The 23,448-nt window shown below is 40.5% G+C and overlaps 1 protein-coding gene, 12 non-coding genes and 1 pseudogene across 13 annotated transcripts; 10 read left to right on the forward strand and 4 right to left on the reverse strand.

Moving 5' to 3' along the window:
- Window positions 1-335: 335 nt before the first annotated feature.
- Window positions 336-880, forward strand: LOC130657370 (histone H2B, gonadal-like). Its single transcript, XM_057460352.1, has one exon. It carries the CDS (start codon window positions 336-338, stop codon window positions 738-740), a length of 405 nt encoding a protein of 134 aa, XP_057316335.1. The 3' UTR covers window positions 741-880.
- A 3,458-nt stretch (window positions 881-4,338) lies between these two features.
- On the forward strand, window positions 4,339-4,530 carry LOC130661200 (U2 spliceosomal RNA). Its single transcript, XR_008988393.1, has one exon. It is a non-coding gene; the product is annotated as a U2 spliceosomal RNA (small nuclear RNA).
- Window positions 4,531-4,715: 185 nt separating this feature from the next.
- LOC130660153 (U1 spliceosomal RNA) lies at window positions 4,716-4,880 on the forward strand. The gene has a single exon (XR_008987354.1). It is a non-coding gene; the product is annotated as a U1 spliceosomal RNA (small nuclear RNA).
- A 350-nt stretch (window positions 4,881-5,230) lies between these two features.
- Window positions 5,231-5,349, reverse strand: LOC130658194 (5S ribosomal RNA). Its single transcript, XR_008985411.1, has one exon. It is a non-coding gene; the product is annotated as a 5S ribosomal RNA (ribosomal RNA).
- A 4,865-nt stretch (window positions 5,350-10,214) lies between these two features.
- LOC130661201 (U2 spliceosomal RNA) lies at window positions 10,215-10,406 on the forward strand. The gene has a single exon (XR_008988395.1). It is a non-coding gene; the product is annotated as a U2 spliceosomal RNA (small nuclear RNA).
- A 185-nt stretch (window positions 10,407-10,591) lies between these two features.
- Window positions 10,592-10,756, forward strand: LOC130660154 (U1 spliceosomal RNA). Its single transcript, XR_008987355.1, has one exon. It is a non-coding gene; the product is annotated as a U1 spliceosomal RNA (small nuclear RNA).
- Window positions 10,757-11,106: 350 nt separating this feature from the next.
- LOC130658195 (5S ribosomal RNA) lies at window positions 11,107-11,225 on the reverse strand. The gene has a single exon (XR_008985412.1). It is a non-coding gene; the product is annotated as a 5S ribosomal RNA (ribosomal RNA).
- A 4,865-nt stretch (window positions 11,226-16,090) lies between these two features.
- Window positions 16,091-16,282, forward strand: LOC130661202 (U2 spliceosomal RNA). Its single transcript, XR_008988396.1, has one exon. It is a non-coding gene; the product is annotated as a U2 spliceosomal RNA (small nuclear RNA).
- A 185-nt stretch (window positions 16,283-16,467) lies between these two features.
- On the forward strand, window positions 16,468-16,632 carry LOC130660156 (U1 spliceosomal RNA). The gene has a single exon (XR_008987356.1). It is a non-coding gene; the product is annotated as a U1 spliceosomal RNA (small nuclear RNA).
- A 351-nt stretch (window positions 16,633-16,983) lies between these two features.
- Window positions 16,984-17,101, reverse strand: LOC130659354 (5S ribosomal RNA). The gene has a single exon (XR_008986566.1). It is a non-coding gene; the product is annotated as a 5S ribosomal RNA (ribosomal RNA).
- Window positions 17,102-17,575: 474 nt separating this feature from the next.
- Window positions 17,576-18,376, forward strand: LOC130657660 (histone H2B, gonadal-like; annotated as a pseudogene).
- A 3,617-nt stretch (window positions 18,377-21,993) lies between these two features.
- LOC130661469 (U2 spliceosomal RNA) lies at window positions 21,994-22,186 on the forward strand. Its single transcript, XR_008988661.1, has one exon. It is a non-coding gene; the product is annotated as a U2 spliceosomal RNA (small nuclear RNA).
- Window positions 22,187-22,372: 186 nt separating this feature from the next.
- On the forward strand, window positions 22,373-22,538 carry LOC130660434 (U1 spliceosomal RNA). Its single transcript, XR_008987633.1, has one exon. It is a non-coding gene; the product is annotated as a U1 spliceosomal RNA (small nuclear RNA).
- A 351-nt stretch (window positions 22,539-22,889) lies between these two features.
- LOC130658196 (5S ribosomal RNA) lies at window positions 22,890-23,008 on the reverse strand. Its single transcript, XR_008985413.1, has one exon. It is a non-coding gene; the product is annotated as a 5S ribosomal RNA (ribosomal RNA).
- Window positions 23,009-23,448: the final 440 nt, after the last annotated feature.

The raw sequence follows: 23,448 nt of genomic DNA on the forward strand, positions 1-23,448 counted from the left end.
TTTGTCAACGACATCTTTGAGCGCATTGCTTCCGAAGCTTCGCGTTTGGCTCTTCAAAACAAAAAGTCGACCATCTCTTCTCGTGAAATTCAAACCGCAGTACGTCTTCTCTTGCCTGGAGAACTTGCAAAACACGCAGTCAGTGAAGGAACAAAAGCCGTCACAAAATACACAAGCAGCAAGTAAACCAACGTCTACCAAACACAAACGGTCTTTTTTAAGACCACACATCTTTAAAAAAACATTTACTTGGCGTCACTACAAGTTAACCGAAGTTAATAAAACTTCTAAATAATGTGCTTAAGAACACTAGCCTACATTTAAAATACTTCCCCATGTCTGACGCAGCAGCTAAAGGAGGAAAACAGGCACCTAAAGTAGCCAAGAAAGGTGAAAAAAGAGCCGGCAAAAAAGGAGGAAAGATTGGTGGAACTGGTGAAAAGAAACGCAAGAGAAAGAGAAAGGAAAGTTATGCTATTTACATCTACAATGTTTTGAAACAAGTTCACCCAGATGTCGGAGTTTCAAGCAAAGCTATGAGCATCATGAACTCATTTGTCAACGACATCTTTGAGCGCATTGCTTCCGAAGCTTCGCGTTTGGCTCTTCAAAACAAAAAGTCGACCATCTCTTCTCGTGAAATTCAAACCGCAGTACGTCTTCTCTTGCCTGGAGAACTTGCAAAACACGCAGTCAGTGAAGGAACAAAAGCCGTCACAAAATACACAAGCAGCAAGTAAACCAACGTCTACCAAACACAAACGGTCTTTTTTAAGACCACACATCTTTAAAAAAACATTTACTTGGCGTCACTACAAGTTAACCGAAGTTAATAAAACTTCTAAATAATGTGCTTAAGAACACTAGCCTACATTTAAAATACTTCCCCATGTGTGTGTGTGGATTAGCTTCACTTTTCATACGTATTATTAGCTGTACTTGCAGAAAAGACAAGTACATTGATCCATGTTATTGCTTACATTTAACTTAACCCAGCTTTTCACGGAAACACTCCCAGGCAAATTAACCCTACAAAGTATTTCTAAATTTTTTTTGTGTCATATATGACATAGTATCGTATAGCAATAAATGTAACTGTGACAAGACTTTACACATTGTGTAATTTGGAAGCGTGCACAAAGTAATGTTTTAAAAGATTTGTGGCTATAAAAATAGCCGTTTTTGTTGAGCAATGACAACGCTTAACCTCCGAATCCGTAAAGAGTTCTTCCTTGACGTTTTAAGGCATAAACAACATCCATAGCGGTAACGGTCTTGCGTTTAGCGTGCTCTGTGTAGGTTACAGCATCACGAATAACATTCTCTAAGAAAACCTTCAGTACACCTCTGGTTTCCTCATAGATAAGGCCAGAGATACGTTTGACACCACCTCGTCGAGCAAGACGTCGAATAGCAGGTTTTGTGATTCCCTGAATGTTATCACGAAGAATTTTTCGGTGACGTTTAGCACCTCCTTTTCCCAATCCTTTACCTCCTTTTCCGCGTCCAGACATATTGATATAGTTGCGTACAGAACGAGTACAAAAACAACGTTTGAGTTAACAGAATTCAGACAGCTTTAAAAAGAGGCCATAAAATTACCTACTGCTCGTGGAAACACCCTAATTAACCAATAGAGTTGCGTCATTACAAAATGTTCCGAACATTTTGTACATTTTTTTAAGTAAAACTGTAGTTTTTTTAAAAATTCGTGGTCTTAATGTTTCAGTAAGGCAATAAATTTGGCATCGTTGGAATTCGCCAAACCTTCTGCTACTTACTAAAAAAAAAAAAAGTCAAAAGCTTTTGTGTATCAGAAGATACAGCCGTTTTCCCGTAGCCAAAAAACACAGATTTTATAAAAATGTTAAAGTAATGAGCGTAATGTCATTATGCAGCCAATCAGAAATTACTTTCTTAGCACCAATCAAATGGTTTGTTTTGAACCTTAGCTGTCAATCAATATGAGAAATAAAACTTTGGCGCGATAGTGCATTTTAGACCGTCTTGTGTATCCGTACTACATCGACTTCTTAAAATATGGCTCGTACAAAGCAAACTGCACGTAAATCTACTGGAGGAAAGGCTCCACGAAAACAACTCGCCACTAAAGCTGCGAGGAAAAGCGCACCAGCTACTGGAGGAGTGAAAAAACCACATCGTTACAGACCTGGTACAGTTGCTCTCAGAGAAATCAGAAGATACCAGAAGTCAACCGAGCTCTTGATCCGCAAGTTGCCTTTCCAGCGTCTTGTGCGAGAAATTGCTCAGGACTTCAAAACAGATCTGCGATTCCAGAGCACAGCCGTTATGGCTCTGCAAGAGGCTTCTGAAGCGTACCTTGTTGGCTTGTTCGAGGATACTAACTTGTGTGCCATTCACGCAAAACGAGTTACAATCATGCCTAAAGACATCCAGTTGGCAAGAAGAATTCGTGGGGAACGTGCCTAAGCATCTTACCAAACAAAAAACGGCTATTTTTATAGCCACACATCCATAAAAAATATTACGGCTAGCTTTTTATATCAAACTTTGTTCTGCTTTCTGTTTAAATTTTATGCTACATAAAAATTTTATGCTACATAAAGTTTGACAATGTTAAAAATATGAAGGGCAAGAAAAGTAAAAGCAAGAAAATAAGAAATTTAAAAACGAAAATACTTAAACTTAGGGAATCTAATCTTAAAATTACTCTTTTTTAACTGTTTAAGTGACTTAAACAAGTTTAACTTTGTACCAAGATAATGTTTTTTTGTAAATGTGTGGCTATAAAAATAGCCGTTTGTTAATGTAATAGCCAGATACACACAAATTATTTTTTTGCGGTCTTCTTTGCTGCCTTTTTGGGAGTCTTTTTGACCTTCTTTGCTGCAGGTTTTTTAGCAACAGGCTTCTTTGTGGGTTTCTTAGCTGCTGGTTTCTTAGCCGAGGCTTTCTTTGTGGCAGGCTTCTTTGCTGCTTTCTTTGGCGTGCTCTTCTTTGCTGGCTTCTTTTTTGGTGTACTTTTCTTTGCAGTAGGCTTCTTTGCCGTTGGCTTTTTTGCTGCGGCCTTTTTCTTAGGTTTTTCTTTTTTTACCTGACCTAGCTTGAATGATCCAGAAGCACCAGTGCCTTTAGTTTGAATCAAATCGCCTGATGTTACTCCTCGTTTAAGAGCCATTTTCAGATGATGATCTGAGTTTTCAGCAACTTTGTAATTTGCATGAATATATTTTGTAATAGCTTGGCGAGATGAACCACCGCGTTCCTTTAGGGTAGCGATAGCAGCCTTGATCATGTCCACATATTTAGGGTGATCAGCTGTCTTCTTTGCAGCAGGTTTCTTCTTGGGTGCGATTTTCTTTGGAGAAGCTGCTTCACTCATTTTTAATGTTTTCTTACAACAATCCAACGATAAACGATGCTTGTTATCACAGTAGAAGTATACTAAACATTACCGTGTAAATGAGATATAATTTAAGACGGTGCGAAGTATGCGGACGTAAAAGTACCACTCCCGGGAATTGATTTGGCGCGAAAACAGAAATGTGTGTTTCTGTACATCGTATAATGTCCGTTTTGGGAGCCGCGACTATGCGAAAGCATGTTAATTTTTATTTGTAGCACGACGCAATAGTCTGAAAGAGAAGCTGCTGGAGTTTGAGGTCTTCAGCATTACATCTACTCTGTTAATTTGGGCTTCTTCCGCGCCCGTGTTAGGATTTTCATAAAGCGTTCTTTGGTTTGCGTTGCGTATGTCGGCCTACATCATCGACACGGCCTGTTTCCGGCTATTAGGAGCAATTCATATATTGGGCACTGCGTTTCGACTTTTTTATTAGACCACAGTAAAAAAATTCACTCACAGAAGTCCCTTTCTTTCATGGCTACAAACACGAAGAATTCTGTCGTAAGTAAAACGAATGCGCAAGCCAAAATAACGATGGGGCGAAGTCATAAGCATCGCCCTGTGGCCCAATGGATAAGGCATCTGACTACGAATCAGGGGATTCCAGGTTCGACTCCTGGCAGGGTCGCACTGTCGCATTTCGGCTGCATGGTCTACTGTGTAACGCGCGCGCACGTTCTGGCGTAATGCGTTGATAAACGGAATGTACGCAGTCATATTGGAAAGTAATATCACGCACTTAGTATCGTCGCCTTTGTTAGCATTCATGTAAGTTACCATCCACTCGCTACAGTCGCTCTCCATCCTACGGCTAAATCAACAGCCGTGATTTTTACTATGTCGCCGTCCATCCGTACGCGGTGACAGTTGTAAGCTTTACAGTAACGTGACATGCTCCACAAGCAGTTACGGTGTGTGGACGATGCCTATCATGGCAACGCTTGTTCTTTATCGCTTCTCGGCCTAATGGCTAAGATCAAGTGTAGTATCTGTTCTTATCAGTTTAATATCTGGTAGGCCATTCTCTGAATGGTCAGTATATTAATCTGATTTTTGGCCTTGGGTCATGGAGGTGGATTCATTCACGCCGTGACCACGGGTTGCCTTGGTGTTGCACTATTACCGATGGCGGCCCACATAAGCAATAAAAGAATAATAGCAGTCCTCTTTCCGACGGCACTCTGCATAGTCTACGGCGGGAACAAAACGCGTACACTGGGGGAGAATACAGCCTATGCCCCGCGACACGGCAGTTTATAACACACTCAAGCCACAAGCATTAACAAACTTTGAAGGGTACCCTCATGCTACGGTGCAGTTCCAACTCATACTTACCTGACGGGGAAGTAAAGACTGATCAATGAGGGTTTTCTTCCAGAGTGAGGCTCTTGCATTGCACTACGCTTGGGCTGACCTCTGCGATTACTGCAAACGTCAGTAACTCGACCGTACAATTTCTGGTAGTGGGGGCCTGCGTCCGCGCTCGCCCCCTCCTTAAGTCAAAATGAATGAGCTTAGAAAAGTTGCGCGGCCAAATGTCGGTGGTGACTTAAACGCTAAGGTAAAACCTCGCTTGGCTGTTACGAAACGTGATTGCGATATAAGTCCTCGGAAGGCGGCGGAATTTTATTTTATTTGCCATTCCGTCAGGGTTATTGGATGATCGGCAATAGATCGAGTTTGTATGCATTTGAAAGCTCTTTTTTCTCGTACTATCACCTGAAAATGTCGTAGGAAAATGTCATAGGAAACACTTTCAACAACCGCCACGTTCCTTAATTGTTATAACAAGAAATATATCACAGCACCATTGAAATGAAAAGGCAACAAATGAAAATGAAAAGCCTACGACACCGGGAGTTCCCAGGCGGTCCCCCATCCAAGTACTATCCCGGCCCGACGATGCTTAACTTCCGTGATCAGACGAGAACGGGTGTGTTCATCGTGGTATGGCCGTAGACATTAGTAGGGGCAAATACGTGCAATTTATTTTGACGTTGTGATCAAATTTTTTTATTTAATTTCTTTGAGTTACTTAGGACAAGGCGTATGCATGGATTATCTATTAGACTTTAAGGTTATAGTTTTGTGAAAAAAACAATGTTTTTTTAAAGATGTGTGGCTATAAAAATAGCCGTTGTTTTCTGAGTGTAGCGGTTTACTTCTTCTGTCCTTTGTCGTTCTTCTTTGGGAGTAAGACAGCTTGAATGTTTGGCAAAACACCACCAGCTGCAATGGTTACACCGCTCAAAAGTTTGTTTAATTCTTCATCATTACGAACAGCCAATTGTAAATGTCTTGGAATAATCCTAGCTTTTTTGTTGTCTCTTGCTGCGTTACCAGCCAACTCCAATATCTCAGCAGATAAATATTCCAAGACGGCTGCTAAGTAAACTGGTGCTCCAGATCCAATTCGGTTAGCATAGTGCCCTCTACGAAGGAATCTATGCACTCTACCGACTGGAAATTGAAGTCCAGCTCTTGAGGATCTTGTCTTGGCTTTAGCCTTAGCTTTTCCACCTTTTCCACGTCCAGACATAACTGCGATTTGATTTGTAAGTTAATACAAAAACGTACGAATATTTAACGTAAGTGTTAACGAAATAAACTTTACTCGTTTTTTCATCATAAAAATAGGATCGAAATCATGTTTTTTTAACCAATCATAATTAAGTATTAAACAAAAGATTTTTTTTTTAACCAATTAAATTGCGTATCGGCGTTTTCGGATCGAATTCGATCCGATTTTTTTACTTATAAACAAAAAGTTTTGACTTGCAGTTTAATGCTTATTTACAAGTTAAGTAGCAAAAATTTTTAACCATGTCTGACGCAGCAGCTAAAGGAGGAAAACAGGCACCTAAAGTAGCCAAGAAAGGTGAAAAAAGAGCCGGCAAAAAAGGAGGAAAGATTGGTGGAACTGGTGAAAAGAAACGCAAGAGAAAGAGAAAGGAAAGTTATGCTATTTACATCTACAATGTTTTGAAACAAGTTCACCCAGATGTCGGAGTTTCAAGCAAAGCTATGAGCATCATGAACTCATTTGTCAACGACATCTTTGAGCGCATTGCTTCCGAAGCTTCGCGTTTGGCTCTTCAAAACAAAAAGTCGACCATCTCTTCTCGTGAAATTCAAACCGCAGTACGTCTTCTCTTGCCTGGAGAACTTGCAAAACACGCAGTCAGTGAAGGAACAAAAGCCGTCACAAAATACACAAGCAGCAAGTAAACCAACGTCTACCAAACACAAACGGTCTTTTTTAAGACCACACATCTTTAAAAAAACATTTACTTGGCGTCACTACAAGTTAACCGAAGTTAATAAAACTTCTAAATAATGTGCTTAAGAACACTAGCCTACATTTAAAATACTTCCCCATGTGTGTGTGTGGATTAGCTTCACTTTTCATACGTATTATTAGCTGTACTTGCAGAAAAGACAAGTACATTGATCCATGTTATTGCTTACATTTAACTTAACCCAGCTTTTCACGGAAACACTCCCAGGCAAATTAACCCTACAAAGTATTTCTAAATTTTTTTTGTGTCATATATGACATAGTATCGTATAGCAATAAATGTAACTGTGACAAGACTTTACACATTGTGTAATTTGGAAGCGTGCACAAAGTAATGTTTTAAAAGATTTGTGGCTATAAAAATAGCCGTTTTTGTTGAGCAATGACAACGCTTAACCTCCGAATCCGTAAAGAGTTCTTCCTTGACGTTTTAAGGCATAAACAACATCCATAGCGGTAACGGTCTTGCGTTTAGCGTGCTCTGTGTAGGTTACAGCATCACGAATAACATTCTCTAAGAAAACCTTCAGTACACCTCTGGTTTCCTCATAGATAAGGCCAGAGATACGTTTGACACCACCTCGTCGAGCAAGACGTCGAATAGCAGGTTTTGTGATTCCCTGAATGTTATCACGAAGAATTTTTCGGTGACGTTTAGCACCTCCTTTTCCCAATCCTTTACCTCCTTTTCCGCGTCCAGACATATTGATATAGTTGCGTACAGAACGAGTACAAAAACAACGTTTGAGTTAACAGAATTCAGACAGCTTTAAAAAGAGGCCATAAAATTACCTACTGCTCGTGGAAACACCCTAATTAACCAATAGAGTTGCGTCATTACAAAATGTTCCGAACATTTTGTACATTTTTTTAAGTAAAACTGTAGTTTTTTTAAAAATTCGTGGTCTTAATGTTTCAGTAAGGCAATAAATTTGGCATCGTTGGAATTCGCCAAACCTTCTGCTACTTACTAAAAAAAAAAAAAGTCAAAAGCTTTTGTGTATCAGAAGATACAGCCGTTTTCCCGTAGCCAAAAAACACAGATTTTATAAAAATGTTAAAGTAATGAGCGTAATGTCATTATGCAGCCAATCAGAAATTACTTTCTTAGCACCAATCAAATGGTTTGTTTTGAACCTTAGCTGTCAATCAATATGAGAAATAAAACTTTGGCGCGATAGTGCATTTTAGACCGTCTTGTGTATCCGTACTACATCGACTTCTTAAAATATGGCTCGTACAAAGCAAACTGCACGTAAATCTACTGGAGGAAAGGCTCCACGAAAACAACTCGCCACTAAAGCTGCGAGGAAAAGCGCACCAGCTACTGGAGGAGTGAAAAAACCACATCGTTACAGACCTGGTACAGTTGCTCTCAGAGAAATCAGAAGATACCAGAAGTCAACCGAGCTCTTGATCCGCAAGTTGCCTTTCCAGCGTCTTGTGCGAGAAATTGCTCAGGACTTCAAAACAGATCTGCGATTCCAGAGCACAGCCGTTATGGCTCTGCAAGAGGCTTCTGAAGCGTACCTTGTTGGCTTGTTCGAGGATACTAACTTGTGTGCCATTCACGCAAAACGAGTTACAATCATGCCTAAAGACATCCAGTTGGCAAGAAGAATTCGTGGGGAACGTGCCTAAGCATCTTACCAAACAAAAAACGGCTATTTTTATAGCCACACATCCATAAAAAATATTACGGCTAGCTTTTTATATCAAACTTTGTTCTGCTTTCTGTTTAAATTTTATGCTACATAAAAATTTTATGCTACATAAAGTTTGACAATGTTAAAAATATGAAGGGCAAGAAAAGTAAAAGCAAGAAAATAAGAAATTTAAAAACGAAAATACTTAAACTTAGGGAATCTAATCTTAAAATTACTCTTTTTTAACTGTTTAAGTGACTTAAACAAGTTTAACTTTGTACCAAGATAATGTTTTTTTGTAAATGTGTGGCTATAAAAATAGCCGTTTGTTAATGTAATAGCCAGATACACACAAATTATTTTTTTGCGGTCTTCTTTGCTGCCTTTTTGGGAGTCTTTTTGACCTTCTTTGCTGCAGGTTTTTTAGCAACAGGCTTCTTTGTGGGTTTCTTAGCTGCTGGTTTCTTAGCCGAGGCTTTCTTTGTGGCAGGCTTCTTTGCTGCTTTCTTTGGCGTGCTCTTCTTTGCTGGCTTCTTTTTTGGTGTACTTTTCTTTGCAGTAGGCTTCTTTGCCGTTGGCTTTTTTGCTGCGGCCTTTTTCTTAGGTTTTTCTTTTTTTACCTGACCTAGCTTGAATGATCCAGAAGCACCAGTGCCTTTAGTTTGAATCAAATCGCCTGATGTTACTCCTCGTTTAAGAGCCATTTTCAGATGATGATCTGAGTTTTCAGCAACTTTGTAATTTGCATGAATATATTTTGTAATAGCTTGGCGAGATGAACCACCGCGTTCCTTTAGGGTAGCGATAGCAGCCTTGATCATGTCCACATATTTAGGGTGATCAGCTGTCTTCTTTGCAGCAGGTTTCTTCTTGGGTGCGATTTTCTTTGGAGAAGCTGCTTCACTCATTTTTAATGTTTTCTTACAACAATCCAACGATAAACGATGCTTGTTATCACAGTAGAAGTATACTAAACATTACCGTGTAAATGAGATATAATTTAAGACGGTGCGAAGTATGCGGACGTAAAAGTACCACTCCCGGGAATTGATTTGGCGCGAAAACAGAAATGTGTGTTTCTGTACATCGTATAATGTCCGTTTTGGGAGCCGCGACTATGCGAAAGCATGTTAATTTTTATTTGTAGCACGACGCAATAGTCTGAAAGAGAAGCTGCTGGAGTTTGAGGTCTTCAGCATTACATCTACTCTGTTAATTTGGGCTTCTTCCGCGCCCGTGTTAGGATTTTCATAAAGCGTTCTTTGGTTTGCGTTGCGTATGTCGGCCTACATCATCGACACGGCCTGTTTCCGGCTATTAGGAGCAATTCATATATTGGGCACTGCGTTTCGACTTTTTTATTAGACCACAGTAAAAAAATTCACTCACAGAAGTCCCTTTCTTTCATGGCTACAAACACGAAGAATTCTGTCGTAAGTAAAACGAATGCGCAAGCCAAAATAACGATGGGGCGAAGTCATAAGCATCGCCCTGTGGCCCAATGGATAAGGCATCTGACTACGAATCAGGGGATTCCAGGTTCGACTCCTGGCAGGGTCGCACTGTCGCATTTCGGCTGCATGGTCTACTGTGTAACGCGCGCGCACGTTCTGGCGTAATGCGTTGATAAACGGAATGTACGCAGTCATATTGGAAAGTAATATCACGCACTTAGTATCGTCGCCTTTGTTAGCATTCATGTAAGTTACCATCCACTCGCTACAGTCGCTCTCCATCCTACGGCTAAATCAACAGCCGTGATTTTTACTATGTCGCCGTCCATCCGTACGCGGTGACAGTTGTAAGCTTTACAGTAACGTGACATGCTCCACAAGCAGTTACGGTGTGTGGACGATGCCTATCATGGCAACGCTTGTTCTTTATCGCTTCTCGGCCTAATGGCTAAGATCAAGTGTAGTATCTGTTCTTATCAGTTTAATATCTGGTAGGCCATTCTCTGAATGGTCAGTATATTAATCTGATTTTTGGCCTTGGGTCATGGAGGTGGATTCATTCACGCCGTGACCACGGGTTGCCTTGGTGTTGCACTATTACCGATGGCGGCCCACATAAGCAATAAAAGAATAATAGCAGTCCTCTTTCCGACGGCACTCTGCATAGTCTACGGCGGGAACAAAACGCGTACACTGGGGGAGAATACAGCCTATGCCCCGCGACACGGCAGTTTATAACACACTCAAGCCACAAGCATTAACAAACTTTGAAGGGTACCCTCATGCTACGGTGCAGTTCCAACTCATACTTACCTGACGGGGAAGTAAAGACTGATCAATGAGGGTTTTCTTCCAGAGTGAGGCTCTTGCATTGCACTACGCTTGGGCTGACCTCTGCGATTACTGCAAACGTCAGTAACTCGACCGTACAATTTCTGGTAGTGGGGGCCTGCGTCCGCGCTCGCCCCCTCCTTAAGTCAAAATGAATGAGCTTAGAAAAGTTGCGCGGCCAAATGTCGGTGGTGACTTAAACGCTAAGGTAAAACCTCGCTTGGCTGTTACGAAACGTGATTGCGATATAAGTCCTCGGAAGGCGGCGGAATTTTATTTTATTTGCCATTCCGTCAGGGTTATTGGATGATCGGCAATAGATCGAGTTTGTATGCATTTGAAAGCTCTTTTTTCTCGTACTATCACCTGAAAATGTCGTAGGAAAATGTCATAGGAAACACTTTCAACAACCGCCACGTTCCTTAATTGTTATAACAAGAAATATATCACAGCACCATTGAAATGAAAAGGCAACAAATGAAAATGAAAAGCCTACGACACCGGGAGTTCCCAGGCGGTCCCCCATCCAAGTACTATCCCGGCCCGACGATGCTTAACTTCCGTGATCAGACGAGAACGGGTGTGTTCATCGTGGTATGGCCGTAGACATTAGTAGGGGCAAATACGTGCAATTTATTTTGACGTTGTGATCAAATTTTTTTATTTAATTTCTTTGAGTTACTTAGGACAAGGCGTATGCATGGATTATCTATTAGACTTTAAGGTTATAGTTTTGTGAAAAAAACAATGTTTTTTTAAAGATGTGTGGCTATAAAAATAGCCGTTGTTTTCTGAGTGTAGCGGTTTACTTCTTCTGTCCTTTGTCGTTCTTCTTTGGGAGTAAGACAGCTTGAATGTTTGGCAAAACACCACCAGCTGCAATGGTTACACCGCTCAAAAGTTTGTTTAATTCTTCATCATTACGAACAGCCAATTGTAAATGTCTTGGAATAATCCTAGCTTTTTTGTTGTCTCTTGCTGCGTTACCAGCCAACTCCAATATCTCAGCAGATAAATATTCCAAGACGGCTGCTAAGTAAACTGGTGCTCCAGATCCAATTCGGTTAGCATAGTGCCCTCTACGAAGGAATCTATGCACTCTACCGACTGGAAATTGAAGTCCAGCTCTTGAGGATCTTGTCTTGGCTTTAGCCTTAGCTTTTCCACCTTTTCCACGTCCAGACATAACTGCGATTTGATTTGTAAGTTAATACAAAAACGTACGAATATTTAACGTAAGTGTTAACGAAATAAACTTTACTCGTTTTTTCATCATAAAAATAGGATCGAAATCATGTTTTTTTAACCAATCATAATTAAGTATTAAACAAAAGATTTTTTTTTTAACCAATTAAATTGCGTATCGGCGTTTTCGGATCGAATTCGATCCGATTTTTTTACTTATAAACAAAAAGTTTTGACTTGCAGTTTAATGCTTATTTACAAGTTAAGTAGCAAAAATTTTTAACCATGTCTGACGCAGCAGCTAAAGGAGGAAAACAGGCACCTAAAGTAGCCAAGAAAGGTGAAAAAAGAGCCGGCAAAAAAGGAGGAAAGATTGGTGGAACTGGTGAAAAGAAACGCAAGAGAAAGAGAAAGGAAAGTTATGCTATTTACATCTACAATGTTTTGAAACAAGTTCACCCAGATGTCGGAGTTTCAAGCAAAGCTATGAGCATCATGAACTCATTTGTCAACGACATCTTTGAGCGCATTGCTTCCGAAGCTTCGCGTTTGGCTCTTCAAAACAAAAAGTCGACCATCTCTTCTCGTGAAATTCAAACCGCAGTACGTCTTCTCTTGCCTGGAGAACTTGCAAAACACGCAGTCAGTGAAGGAACAAAAGCCGTCACAAAATACACAAGCAGCAAGTAAACCAACGTCTACCAAACACAAACGGTCTTTTTTAAGACCACACATCTTTAAAAAAACATTTACTTGGCGTCACTACAAGTTAACCGAAGTTAATAAAACTTCTAAATAATGTGCTTAAGAACACTAGCCTACATTTAAAATACTTCCCCATGTGTGTGTGTGGATTAGCTTCACTTTTCATACGTATTATTAGCTGTACTTGCAGAAAAGACAAGTACATTGATCCATGTTATTGCTTACATTTAACTTAACCCAGCTTTTCACGGAAACACTCCCAGGCAAATTAACCCTACAAAGTATTTCTAAATTTTTTTTGTGTCATATATGACATAGTATCGTATAGCAATAAATGTAACTGTGACAAGACTTTACACATTGTGTAATTTGGAAGCGTGCACAAAGTAATGTTTTAAAAGATTTGTGGCTATAAAAATAGCCGTTTTTGTTGAGCAATGACAACGCTTAACCTCCGAATCCGTAAAGAGTTCTTCCTTGACGTTTTAAGGCATAAACAACATCCATAGCGGTAACGGTCTTGCGTTTAGCGTGCTCTGTGTAGGTTACAGCATCACGAATAACATTCTCTAAGAAAACCTTCAGTACACCTCTGGTTTCCTCATAGATAAGGCCAGAGATACGTTTGACACCACCTCGTCGAGCAAGACGTCGAATAGCAGGTTTTGTGATTCCCTGAATGTTATCACGAAGAATTTTTCGGTGACGTTTAGCACCTCCTTTTCCCAATCCTTTACCTCCTTTTCCGCGTCCAGACATATTGATATAGTTGCGTACAGAACGAGTACAAAAACAACGTTTGAGTTAACAGAATTCAGACAGCTTTAAAAAGAGGCCATAAAATTACCTACTGCTCGTGGAAACACCCTAATTAACCAATAGAGTTGCGTCATTACAAAATGTTCCGAACATTTTGTACATTTTTTTAAGTAAAACTGTAGTTTTTTTAAAAATTCGTGGTCTTAATGTTTCAGTAAGGCAATAAATTTGGCATCGTTGGAATTCGCCAAACCTTCTGCTACTTACTAAAAAAAAAAAAAGTCAAAAGCTTTTGTGTATCAGAAGATACAGCCGTTTTCCCGTAGCCAAAAAACACAGATTTTATAAAAATGTTAAAGTAATGAGCGTAATGTCATTATGCAGCCAATCAGAAATTACTTTCTTAGCACCAATCAAATGGTTTGTTTTGAACCTTAGCTGTCAATCAATATGAGAAATAAAACTTTGGCGCGATAGTGCATTTTAGACCGTCTTGTGTATCCGTACTACATCGACTTCTTAAAATATGGCTCGTACAAAGCAAACTGCACGTAAATCTACTGGAGGAAAGGCTCCACGAAAACAACTCGCCACTAAAGCTGCGAGGAAAAGCGCACCAGCTACTGGAGGAGTGAAAAAACCACATCGTTACAGACCTGGTACAGTTGCTCTCAGAGAAATCAGAAGATACCAGAAGTCAACCGAGCTCTTGATCCGCAAGTTGCCTTTCCAGCGTCTTGTGCGAGAAATTGCTCAGGACTTCAAAACAGATCTGCGATTCCAGAGCACAGCCGTTATGGCTCTGCAAGAGGCTTCTGAAGCGTACCTTGTTGGCTTGTTCGAGGATACTAACTTGTGTGCCATTCACGCAAAACGAGTTACAATCATGCCTAAAGACATCCAGTTGGCAAGAAGAATTCGTGGGGAACGTGCCTAAGCATCTTACCAAACAAAAAACGGCTATTTTTATAGCCACACATCCATAAAAAATATTACGGCTAGCTTTTTATATCAAACTTTGTTCTGCTTTCTGTTTAAATTTTATGCTACATAAAAATTTTATGCTACATAAAGTTTGACAATGTTAAAAATATGAAGGGCAAGAAAAGTAAAAGCAAGAAAATAAGAAATTTAAAAACGAAAATACTTAAACTTAGGGAATCTAATCTTAAAATTACTCTTTTTTAACTGTTTAAGTGACTTAAACAAGTTTAACTTTGTACCAAGATAATGTTTTTTTGTAAATGTGTGGCTATAAAAATAGCCGTTTGTTAATGTAATAGCCAGATACACACAAATTATTTTTTTGCGGTCTTCTTTGCTGCCTTTTTGGGAGTCTTTTTGACCTTCTTTGCTGCAGGTTTTTTAGCAACAGGCTTCTTTGTGGGTTTCTTAGCTGCTGGTTTCTTAGCCGAGGCTTTCTTTGTGGCAGGCTTCTTTGCTGCTTTCTTTGGCGTGCTCTTCTTTGCTGGCTTCTTTTTTGGTGTACTTTTCTTTGCAGTAGGCTTCTTTGCCGTTGGCTTTTTTGCTGCGGCCTTTTTCTTAGGTTTTTCTTTTTTTACCTGACCTAGCTTGAATGATCCAGAAGCACCAGTGCCTTTAGTTTGAATCAAATCGCCTGATGTTACTCCTCGTTTAAGAGCCATTTTCAGATGATGATCTGAGTTTTCAGCAACTTTGTAATTTGCATGAATATATTTTGTAATAGCTTGGCGAGATGAACCACCGCGTTCCTTTAGGGTAGCGATAGCAGCCTTGATCATGTCCACATATTTAGGGTGATCAGCTGTCTTCTTTGCAGCAGGTTTCTTCTTGGGTGCGATTTTCTTTGGAGAAGCTGCTTCACTCATTTTTAATGTTTTCTTACAACAATCCAACGATAAACGATGCTTGTTATCACAGTAGAAGTATACTAAACATTACCGTGTAAATGAGATATAATTTAAGACGGTGCGAAGTATGCGGACGTAAAAGTACCACTCCCGGGAATTGATTTGGCGCGAAAACAGAAATGTGTGTTTCTGTACATCGTATAATGTCCGTTTTGGGAGCCGCGACTATGCGAAAGCATGTTAATTTTTATTTGTAGCACGACGCAATAGTCTGAAAGAGAAGCTGCTGGAGTTTGAGGTCTTCAGCATTACATCTACTCTGTTAATTTGGGCTTCTTCCGCGCCCGTGTTAGGATTTTCATAAAGCGTTCTTTGGTTTGCGTTGCGTATGTCGGCCTACATCATCGACACGGCCTGTTTCCGGCTATTAGGAGCAATTCATATATTGGGCACTGCGTTTCGACTTTTTTATTAGACCACAGTAAAAAAATTCACTCACAGAAGTCCCTTTCTTTCATGGCTACAAACACGAAGAATTCTGTCGTAAGTAAAACGAATGCGCAAGCCAAAATAACGATGGGGCGAAGTCATAAGCATCGCCCTGTGGCCCAATGGATAAGGCATCTGACTACGAATCAGGGGATTCCAGGTTCGACTCCTGGCAGGGTCGCACTGTCGCATTTCGGCTGCATGGTCTACTGTGTAACGCGCGCGCACGTTCTGGCGTAATGCGTTGATAAACGGAATGTACGCAGTCATATTGGAAAGTAATATCACGCACTTAGTATCGTCGCCTTTGTTAGCATTCATGTAAGTTACCATCCACTCGCTACAGTCGCTCTCCATCCTACGGCTAAATCAACAGCCGTGATTTTTACTATGTCGCCGTCCATCCGTACGCGGTGACAGTTGTAAGCTTTACAGTAACGTGACATGCTCCACAAGCAGTTACGGTGTGTGGACGATGCCTATCATGGCAACGCTTGTTCTTTATCGCTTCTCGGCCTAATGGCTAAGATCAAGTGTAGTATCTGTTCTTATCAGTTTAATATCTGGTAGGCCATTCTCTGAATGGTCAGTATATTAATCTGATTTTTGGCCTTGGGTCATGGAGGTGGATTCATTCACGCCGTGACCACGGGTTGCCTTGGTGTTGCACTATTACCGATGGCGGCCCACATAAGCAATAAAAGAATAATAGCAGTCCTCTTTCCGACGGCACTCTGCATAGTCTACGGCGGGAACAAAACGCGTACACTGGGGGAGAATACAGCCTATGCCCCGCGACACGGCAGTTTATAACACACTCAAGCCACAAGCATTAACAAACTTTGAAGGGTACCCTCATGCTACGGTGCAGTTCCAACTCATACTTACCTGACGGGGAAGTAAAGACTGATCAATGAGGGTTTTCTTCCAGAGTGAGGCTCTTGCATTGCACTACGCTTGGGCTGACCTCTGCGATTACTGCAAACGTCAGTAACTCGACCGTACAATTTCTGGTAGTGGGGGCCTGCGTCCGCGCTCGCCCCCTCCTTAAGTCAAAATGAATGAGCTTAGAAAAGTTGCGCGGCCAAATGTCGGTGGTGACTTAAACGCTAAGGTAAAACCTCGCTTGGCTGTTACGAAACGTGATTGCGATATAAGTCCTCGGAAGGCGGCGGAATTTTATTTTATTTGCCATTCCGTCAGGGTTATTGGATGATCGGCAATAGATCGAGTTTGTATGCATTTGAAAGCTCTTTTTTCTCGTACTATCACCTGAAAATGTCGTAGGAAAATGTCATAGGAAAACACTTTCAACAACCGCCACGTTCCTTAATTGTTATAACAAGAAATATATCACAGCACCATTGAAATGAAAAGGCAACAAATGAAAATGAAAAGCCTACGACACCGGGAGTTCCCAGGCGGTCCCCCATCCAAGTACTATCCCGGCCCGACGATGCTAACTTCCGTGATCAGACGAGAACGGGTGTGTTCATCGTGGTATGGCCGTAGACATTAGTAGGGGCAAATACGTGCAATTTATTTTGACGTTGTGATCAAATTTTTTTATTTAATTTCTTTGAGTTACTTAGGACAAGGCGTATGCATGGATTATCTATTAGACTTTAAGGTTATAGTTTTGTGAAAAAAACAATGTTTTTTTAAAGATGTGTGGGCTATAAAAATAGCCGTTGTTTTTCTGAGTGTAGCGGTTTACTTCTTCTGTCCCTTTGTCGTTCTTCTTTGGGAGTAAGACAGCTTGAATGTTTGGCAAAACACCACCAGCTGCAATGGTTACACCGCTCAAAAGTTTGTTTAATTCTTCATCATTACGAAACAGCCAATTGTAAATGTCTTGGAATAATCCTAGCTTTTTTGTTGTCTCTTGCTGCGTTACCAGCCAACTCCAATATCTCAGCAGATAAATATTCCAAGACGGCTGCTAAGTAAACTGGTGCTCCAGATCCAATTCGGTTAGCATAGTGCCCTTCTACGAAGGAATCTATGCACTCTACCGACTGGAAATTGAAGTCCAGCTCTTGAGGATCTTGTCTTGGCTTTAGCCTTAGCTTTTCCACCTTTTCCACGTCCAGACATAACTGCGATTTGATTTGTAAGTTAATACAAAAACGTACGAATATTTAACGTAAGTGTTAACGAAATAAACTTTACTCGTTTTTTCATCATAAAAATAGGATCGAAATCATGTTTTTTTAACCAATCATAATTAAGTATTAAACAAAAGATTTTTTTTTTAACCAATTAAATTGCGTATCGGCGTTTTTCGGATCGAATTCGATCCGATTTTTTTACTTATAAACAAAAAGTTTTGACTTGCAGTTTAATGCTTATTTACAAGTTAAGTAGCAAAAATTTTTAACCATGTCTGACGCAGCAGCTAAAGGAGGAAAACAGGCACCTAAAGTAGCCAAGAAAGGTGAAAAAAGAGCCGGCAAAAAAGGAGGAAAGATTGGTGGAACTGGTGAAAAGAAACGCAAGAGAAAGAGAAAGGAAAGTTATGCTATTTACATCTACAATGTTTTGAAACAAGTTCACCCAGATGTCGGAGTTTCAAGCAAAGCTATGAGCATCATGAAACTCATTTGTCAACGACATCTTTGAGCGCATTGCTTCCGAAGCTTCGCGTTTGGCTCTTCAAAACAAAAAGTCGACCATCTCTTCTCGTGAAATTCAAACCGCAGTACGTCTTCTCTTGCCTGGAGAACTTGCAAAAACACGCAGTCAGTGAAGGAACAAAAGCCGTCACAAAATACACAAGCAGCAAGTAAACCAACGTCTACCAAAACACAAACGGTCTTTTTTAAGACCACACATCTTTAAAAAAACATTTACTTGGCGTCACTACAAGTTAACCGAAGTTAATAAAACTTCTAAATAATGTGCTTAAGAACACTAGCCTACATTTAAAATACTTCCCCATGTGTGTGTGTGGATTAGCTTTCACTTTTCATACGTATTATTAGCTGTACTTGCAGAAAAGACAAGTACATTGATCCATGTTATTGCTTACATTTAACTTAACCCAGCTTTTCACGGAAACACTCCCAGGCAAATTAACCCTACAAAGTATTTCTAAATTTTTTTTGTGTCATATATGACATAGTATCGTATAGCAATAAATGTAACTGTGACAAGACTTTACACATTGTGTAATTTGGAAGCGTGCACAAAGTAATGTTTTAAAAGATTTGTGGCTATAAAAATAGCCGTTTTTGTTGAGCAATGACAACGCTTAACCTCCGAATCCGTAAAGAGTTCTTCCTTGGACGTTTTAAGGCATAAACAACATCCATAGCGGTAACGGTCTTGCGTTTAGCGTGCTCTGTGTAGGTTACAGCATCACGAATAACATTCTCTAAGAAAACCTTCAGTACACCTCTGGTTTCCTCATAGATAAGGCCAGAGATACGTTTGACACCACCTCGTCGAGCAAGGACGTCGAATAGCAGGTTTTGTGATTCCCTGAATGTTATCACGAAGAATTTTTCGGTGACGTTTTAGCACCTCCTTTTCCCAATCCTTTACCTCCTTTTCCGCGTCCAGACATATTGATATAGTTGCGTACAGAACGAGTACAAAAACAACGTTTTGAGTTAACAGAATTCAGACAGCTTTAAAAGAGGCCATAAAATTTACCTACTGCTCGTGGAAACACCCTAATTAACCAATAGAGTTGCGTCATTACAAAATGTTCCGACATTTTGTACATTTTTTTAAGTAAAACTGTAGTTTTTTTAAAAATTCGTGGTCTTAATGTTTCAGTAAGGCAATAAATTTGGCATCGTTGGAATTCGCCAAACCTTCTGCTACTTACTAAAAAAAAAAAAAGTCAAAAGCTTTTGTGTATCAGAAGATACAGCCGTTTTCCCGTAGCCAAAAAACACAGATTTTATAAAAATGTTAAAGTAATGAGGCGTAATGTCATTATGCCGCCAATCAGAAATTACTTTCTTAGCACCAATCAAATGGTTTGTTTTGAACCTTAGCTGTCAATCAATATGAGAAATAAAACTTTGGCGCGATAGTGCATTTTAGACCGTCTTGTGTATCCGTACTACATCGACTTCTTAAAATATGGCTCGTACAAAGCAAACTGCACGTAAATCTACTGGAGGAAAGGCTCCACGAAAACAACTCGCCACTAAAGCTGCGAGGAAAAGCGCACCAGCTACTGGAGGAGTGAAAAAACCACATCGTTACAGACCTGGTACAGTTGCTCTCAGAGAAATCAGAAGATACCAGAAGTCAACCGAGCTCTTGATCCGCAAGTTGCCTTTCCAGCGTCTTGTGCGAGAAATTGCTCAGGACTTCAAAACAGATCTGCGATTCCAGAGCACAGCCGTTATGGCTCTGCAAGAGGCTTCTGAAGCGTACCTTGTTGGCTTGTTCGAGGATACTAACTTGTGTGCCATTCACGCAAAACGAGTTACAATCATGCCTAAAGGACATCCAGTTGGCAAGAAGAATTCGTGGGGAAACGTGCCTAAGCATCTTACCAAACAAAAAACGGCTATTTTTATAGCCACACATCCATAAAAAATATTACGGCTAGCTTTTTATATCAAACTTTGTTCTGCTTTCTGTTTAAATTTTATGCTACATAAAAATTTTATGCTACATAAAGTTTGACAATGTTAAAAATATGAAGGGCAAGAAAAGTAAAAGCAAGAAAATAAGAAATTTAAAAACGAAAATACTTAAACTTAGGGAATCTAATCTTAAAATTACTCTTTTTTAAACTGTTTAAGTGACTTAAACAAGTTTAACTTTGTACCAAGATAATGTTTTTTTGTAAATGTGTGGCTATAAAAAATAGCCGTTTGTTAATGTAATAGCCAGATACACACAAATTATTTTTTTGCGGTCTTCTTTGCTGCCTTTTTGGGAGTCTTTTTGACCTTCTTTGCTGCAGGTTTTTTAGCAACAGGCTTCTTTGTGGGTTTCTTAGCTGCTGGTTTCTTAGCCGAGGCTTTCTTTGTGGCAGGCTTCTTTGCTGCTTTCTTTGGCGTGCTCTTCTTTGCTGGCTTCTTTTTTTGGTGTACTTTTCTTTGCAGTAGGCTTCTTTGCCGTTGGCTTTTTTGCTGCGGCCTTTTTCTTAGGTTTTTTCTTTTTTTACCTGACCTAGCTTGAATGATCCAGAAGCACCAGTGCCTTTAGTTTTGAATCAAATCGCCTGATGTTACTCCTCGTTTAAGAGCCATTTTTCAGATGATGATCTGAGTTTTCAGCAACTTTGTAATTTGCATGAATATATTTTTGTAATAGCTTGGCGAGATGAACCACCGCGTTCCTTTAGGGTAGCGATAGCAGCCTTGATCATGTCCACATATTTAGGGTGATCAGCTGTCTTCTTTGCAGCAGGTTTCTTCTTGGGTGCGATTTTCTTTGGAGAAGCTGCTTCACTCATTTTTAATGTTTTCTTACAACAATCCAACGATAAACGATGCTTGTTATCACAGTAGAAGTATACTAAACATTACCGTGTAAATGAGATATAATTTAAGGACGGTGCGAAGTATGCGGACGTAAAAGTACCACTCCCGGGAATTGATTTGGCGCGAAAACAGAAATGTGTGTTTCTGTACATCGTATAATGTCCGTTTTGGGAGCCGCGACTATGCGAAAGCATGTTAATTTTATTTGTAGCACGACGCAATAGTCTGAAAGAGAAGCTGCTGGAGTTTGAGGTCTTCAGCATTACATCTACTCTGTTAATTTGGGCTTCTTCCGCGCCCGTGTTAGGATTTTCATAAAGCGTTCTTTGGTTTTGCGTTGCGTATGTCGGCCTACATCATCGACACGGCCTGTTTCCGGCTATTAGGAGCAATTCATATATTGGGCACTGCGTTTCGACTTTTTTATTAGACCACAGTAAAAAAATTCACTCACAGAAGTCCCTTTCTTTCATGGCTACAAACACGAAAGAATTCTGTCGTAAGTAAAACGAATGCGCAAGCCAAAATAACGATGGGGCGAAGTCATAAGCATCGCCCTGTGGCCCAATGGATAAGGCATCTGACTACGAATCAGGGGATTCCAGGTTCGGACTCCTGGCAGGGTCGCACTGTCGCATTTCGGCTGCATGGTCTACTGTGTAACGCGCGCGCACGTTCTGGCGTAATGCGTTGATAAACGGAATGTACGCAGTCATATTGGAAAAGTAATATCACGCACTTAGTATCGTCGCCTTTGTTAGCATTCATGTAAGTTACCATCCACTCGCTACAGTCGCTCTCCATCCTACGGCTAAATCAACAGCCGTGATTTTTACTATGTCGCCGTCCATCCGTACGCGGTGACAGTTGTAAGCTTTACAGTAACGTGACATGCTCCACAAGCAGTTACGGTGTGTGGACGATGCCTATCATGGCAACGCTTGTTCTTTATCGCTTCTCGGCCTAATGGCTAAGATCAAGTGTAGTATCTGTTCTTATCAGTTTAATATCTGGTAGGCCATTCTCTGAATGGTCCAGTATATTAATCTGATTTTTGGCCTTGGGTCATGGAGGTGGATTCATTCACGCCGTGACCACGGGTTGCCTTGGTGTTGCACTATTACCGATGGCGGCCCACATAAGCAATAAAAGAATAATAGCAGTCCTCTTTCCGACGGCACTCTGCATAGTCTACGGCGGGAACAAAACGCGTACACTGGGGGAGAATACAGCCTATGCCCCGCGACACGGCAGTTTATAAACACACTCAAGCCACAAGCATTAACAAACTTTGAAGGGTACCCTCATGCTACGGTGCAGTTCCAACTCATACTTACCTGACGGGGAAGTAAAGGACTGATCAATGAGGGTTTTCTTCCAGAGTGAGGCTCTTGCATTGCACTACGCTTGGGCTGACCTCTGCGATTACTGCAAACGTCAGTAACTCGACCGTACAATTTCTGGTAGTGGGGGCCTGCGTCCGCGCTCGCCCCCTCCTTAAGTCAAATGAATGAGCTTAGAAAAGTTGCGCGGGCCAAATGTCGGTGGTGACTTAAACGCTAAGGTAAAAACTCGCTTGGCTGTTACGAAACGTGATTGCGATATAAGTCCTCGGAAGGCGGCGGAATTTTATTTTATTTGCCATTCCGTCAGGGTTATTGGATGATCGGCAATAGATCGAGTTTGTATGCATTTGAAAGCTCTTTTTTCTCGTACTATCACCTGAAAATGTCGTAGGAAAATGTCATAGGAAACACTTTCAACAACCGCCACGTTCCTTAATTGTTATAACAAGAAATATATCACAGCACCATTGAAATGAAAAGGCAACAAATGAAAATGAAAAAGCCTACGACACCGGGAGTTCCCAGGCGGTCCCCCATCCAAGTACTATCCCGGCCCGACGATGCTTAACTTCCGTGATCAGACGAGAACGGGTGTGTTCATCGTGGTATGGCCGTAGACATTAGTAGGGGCAAATACGTGCAATTTATTTTTGACGTTGTGATCAAATTTTTTTTATTTAATTTCTTTGAGTTACTTAGGACAAGGCGTATGCATGGATTATCTATTAGACTTTAAGGTTATAGTTTTGTGAAAAAAACAATGTTTTTTTAAAGATGTGTGGCTATAAAAATAGCCGTTGTTTTCTGAGTGTAGCGGTTTACTTCTTCTGTCCTTTGTCGTTCTTCTTTGGGAGTAAGACAGCTTGAATGTTTGGCAAAACACCACCAGCTGCAATGGTTACACCGCTCAAAAGTTTGTTTAATTCTTCATCATTACGAACAGCCAATTGTAAATGTCTTGGAATAATCCTAGCTTTTTTTGTTGTCTCTTGCTGCGTTACCAGCCAACTCCAATATCTCAGCAGATAAATATTCCCAAGACGGCCTTGCTAACCGTAA

This window comes from Hydractinia symbiolongicarpus, chromosome 9 (genome assembly GCF_029227915.1).
Source record: "Hydractinia symbiolongicarpus strain clone_291-10 chromosome 9, HSymV2.1, whole genome shotgun sequence".
NCBI lineage: Eukaryota > Metazoa > Cnidaria > Hydrozoa > Anthoathecata > Hydractiniidae > Hydractinia > Hydractinia symbiolongicarpus.

Coding starts and splice junctions, on each gene's coding strand:
- LOC130657370 (XM_057460352.1), top strand. CDS start 336: ATGTCTGACGCAGCAGCTAAAGGAGGAAAACAGGCACCTAAAGTAGCC.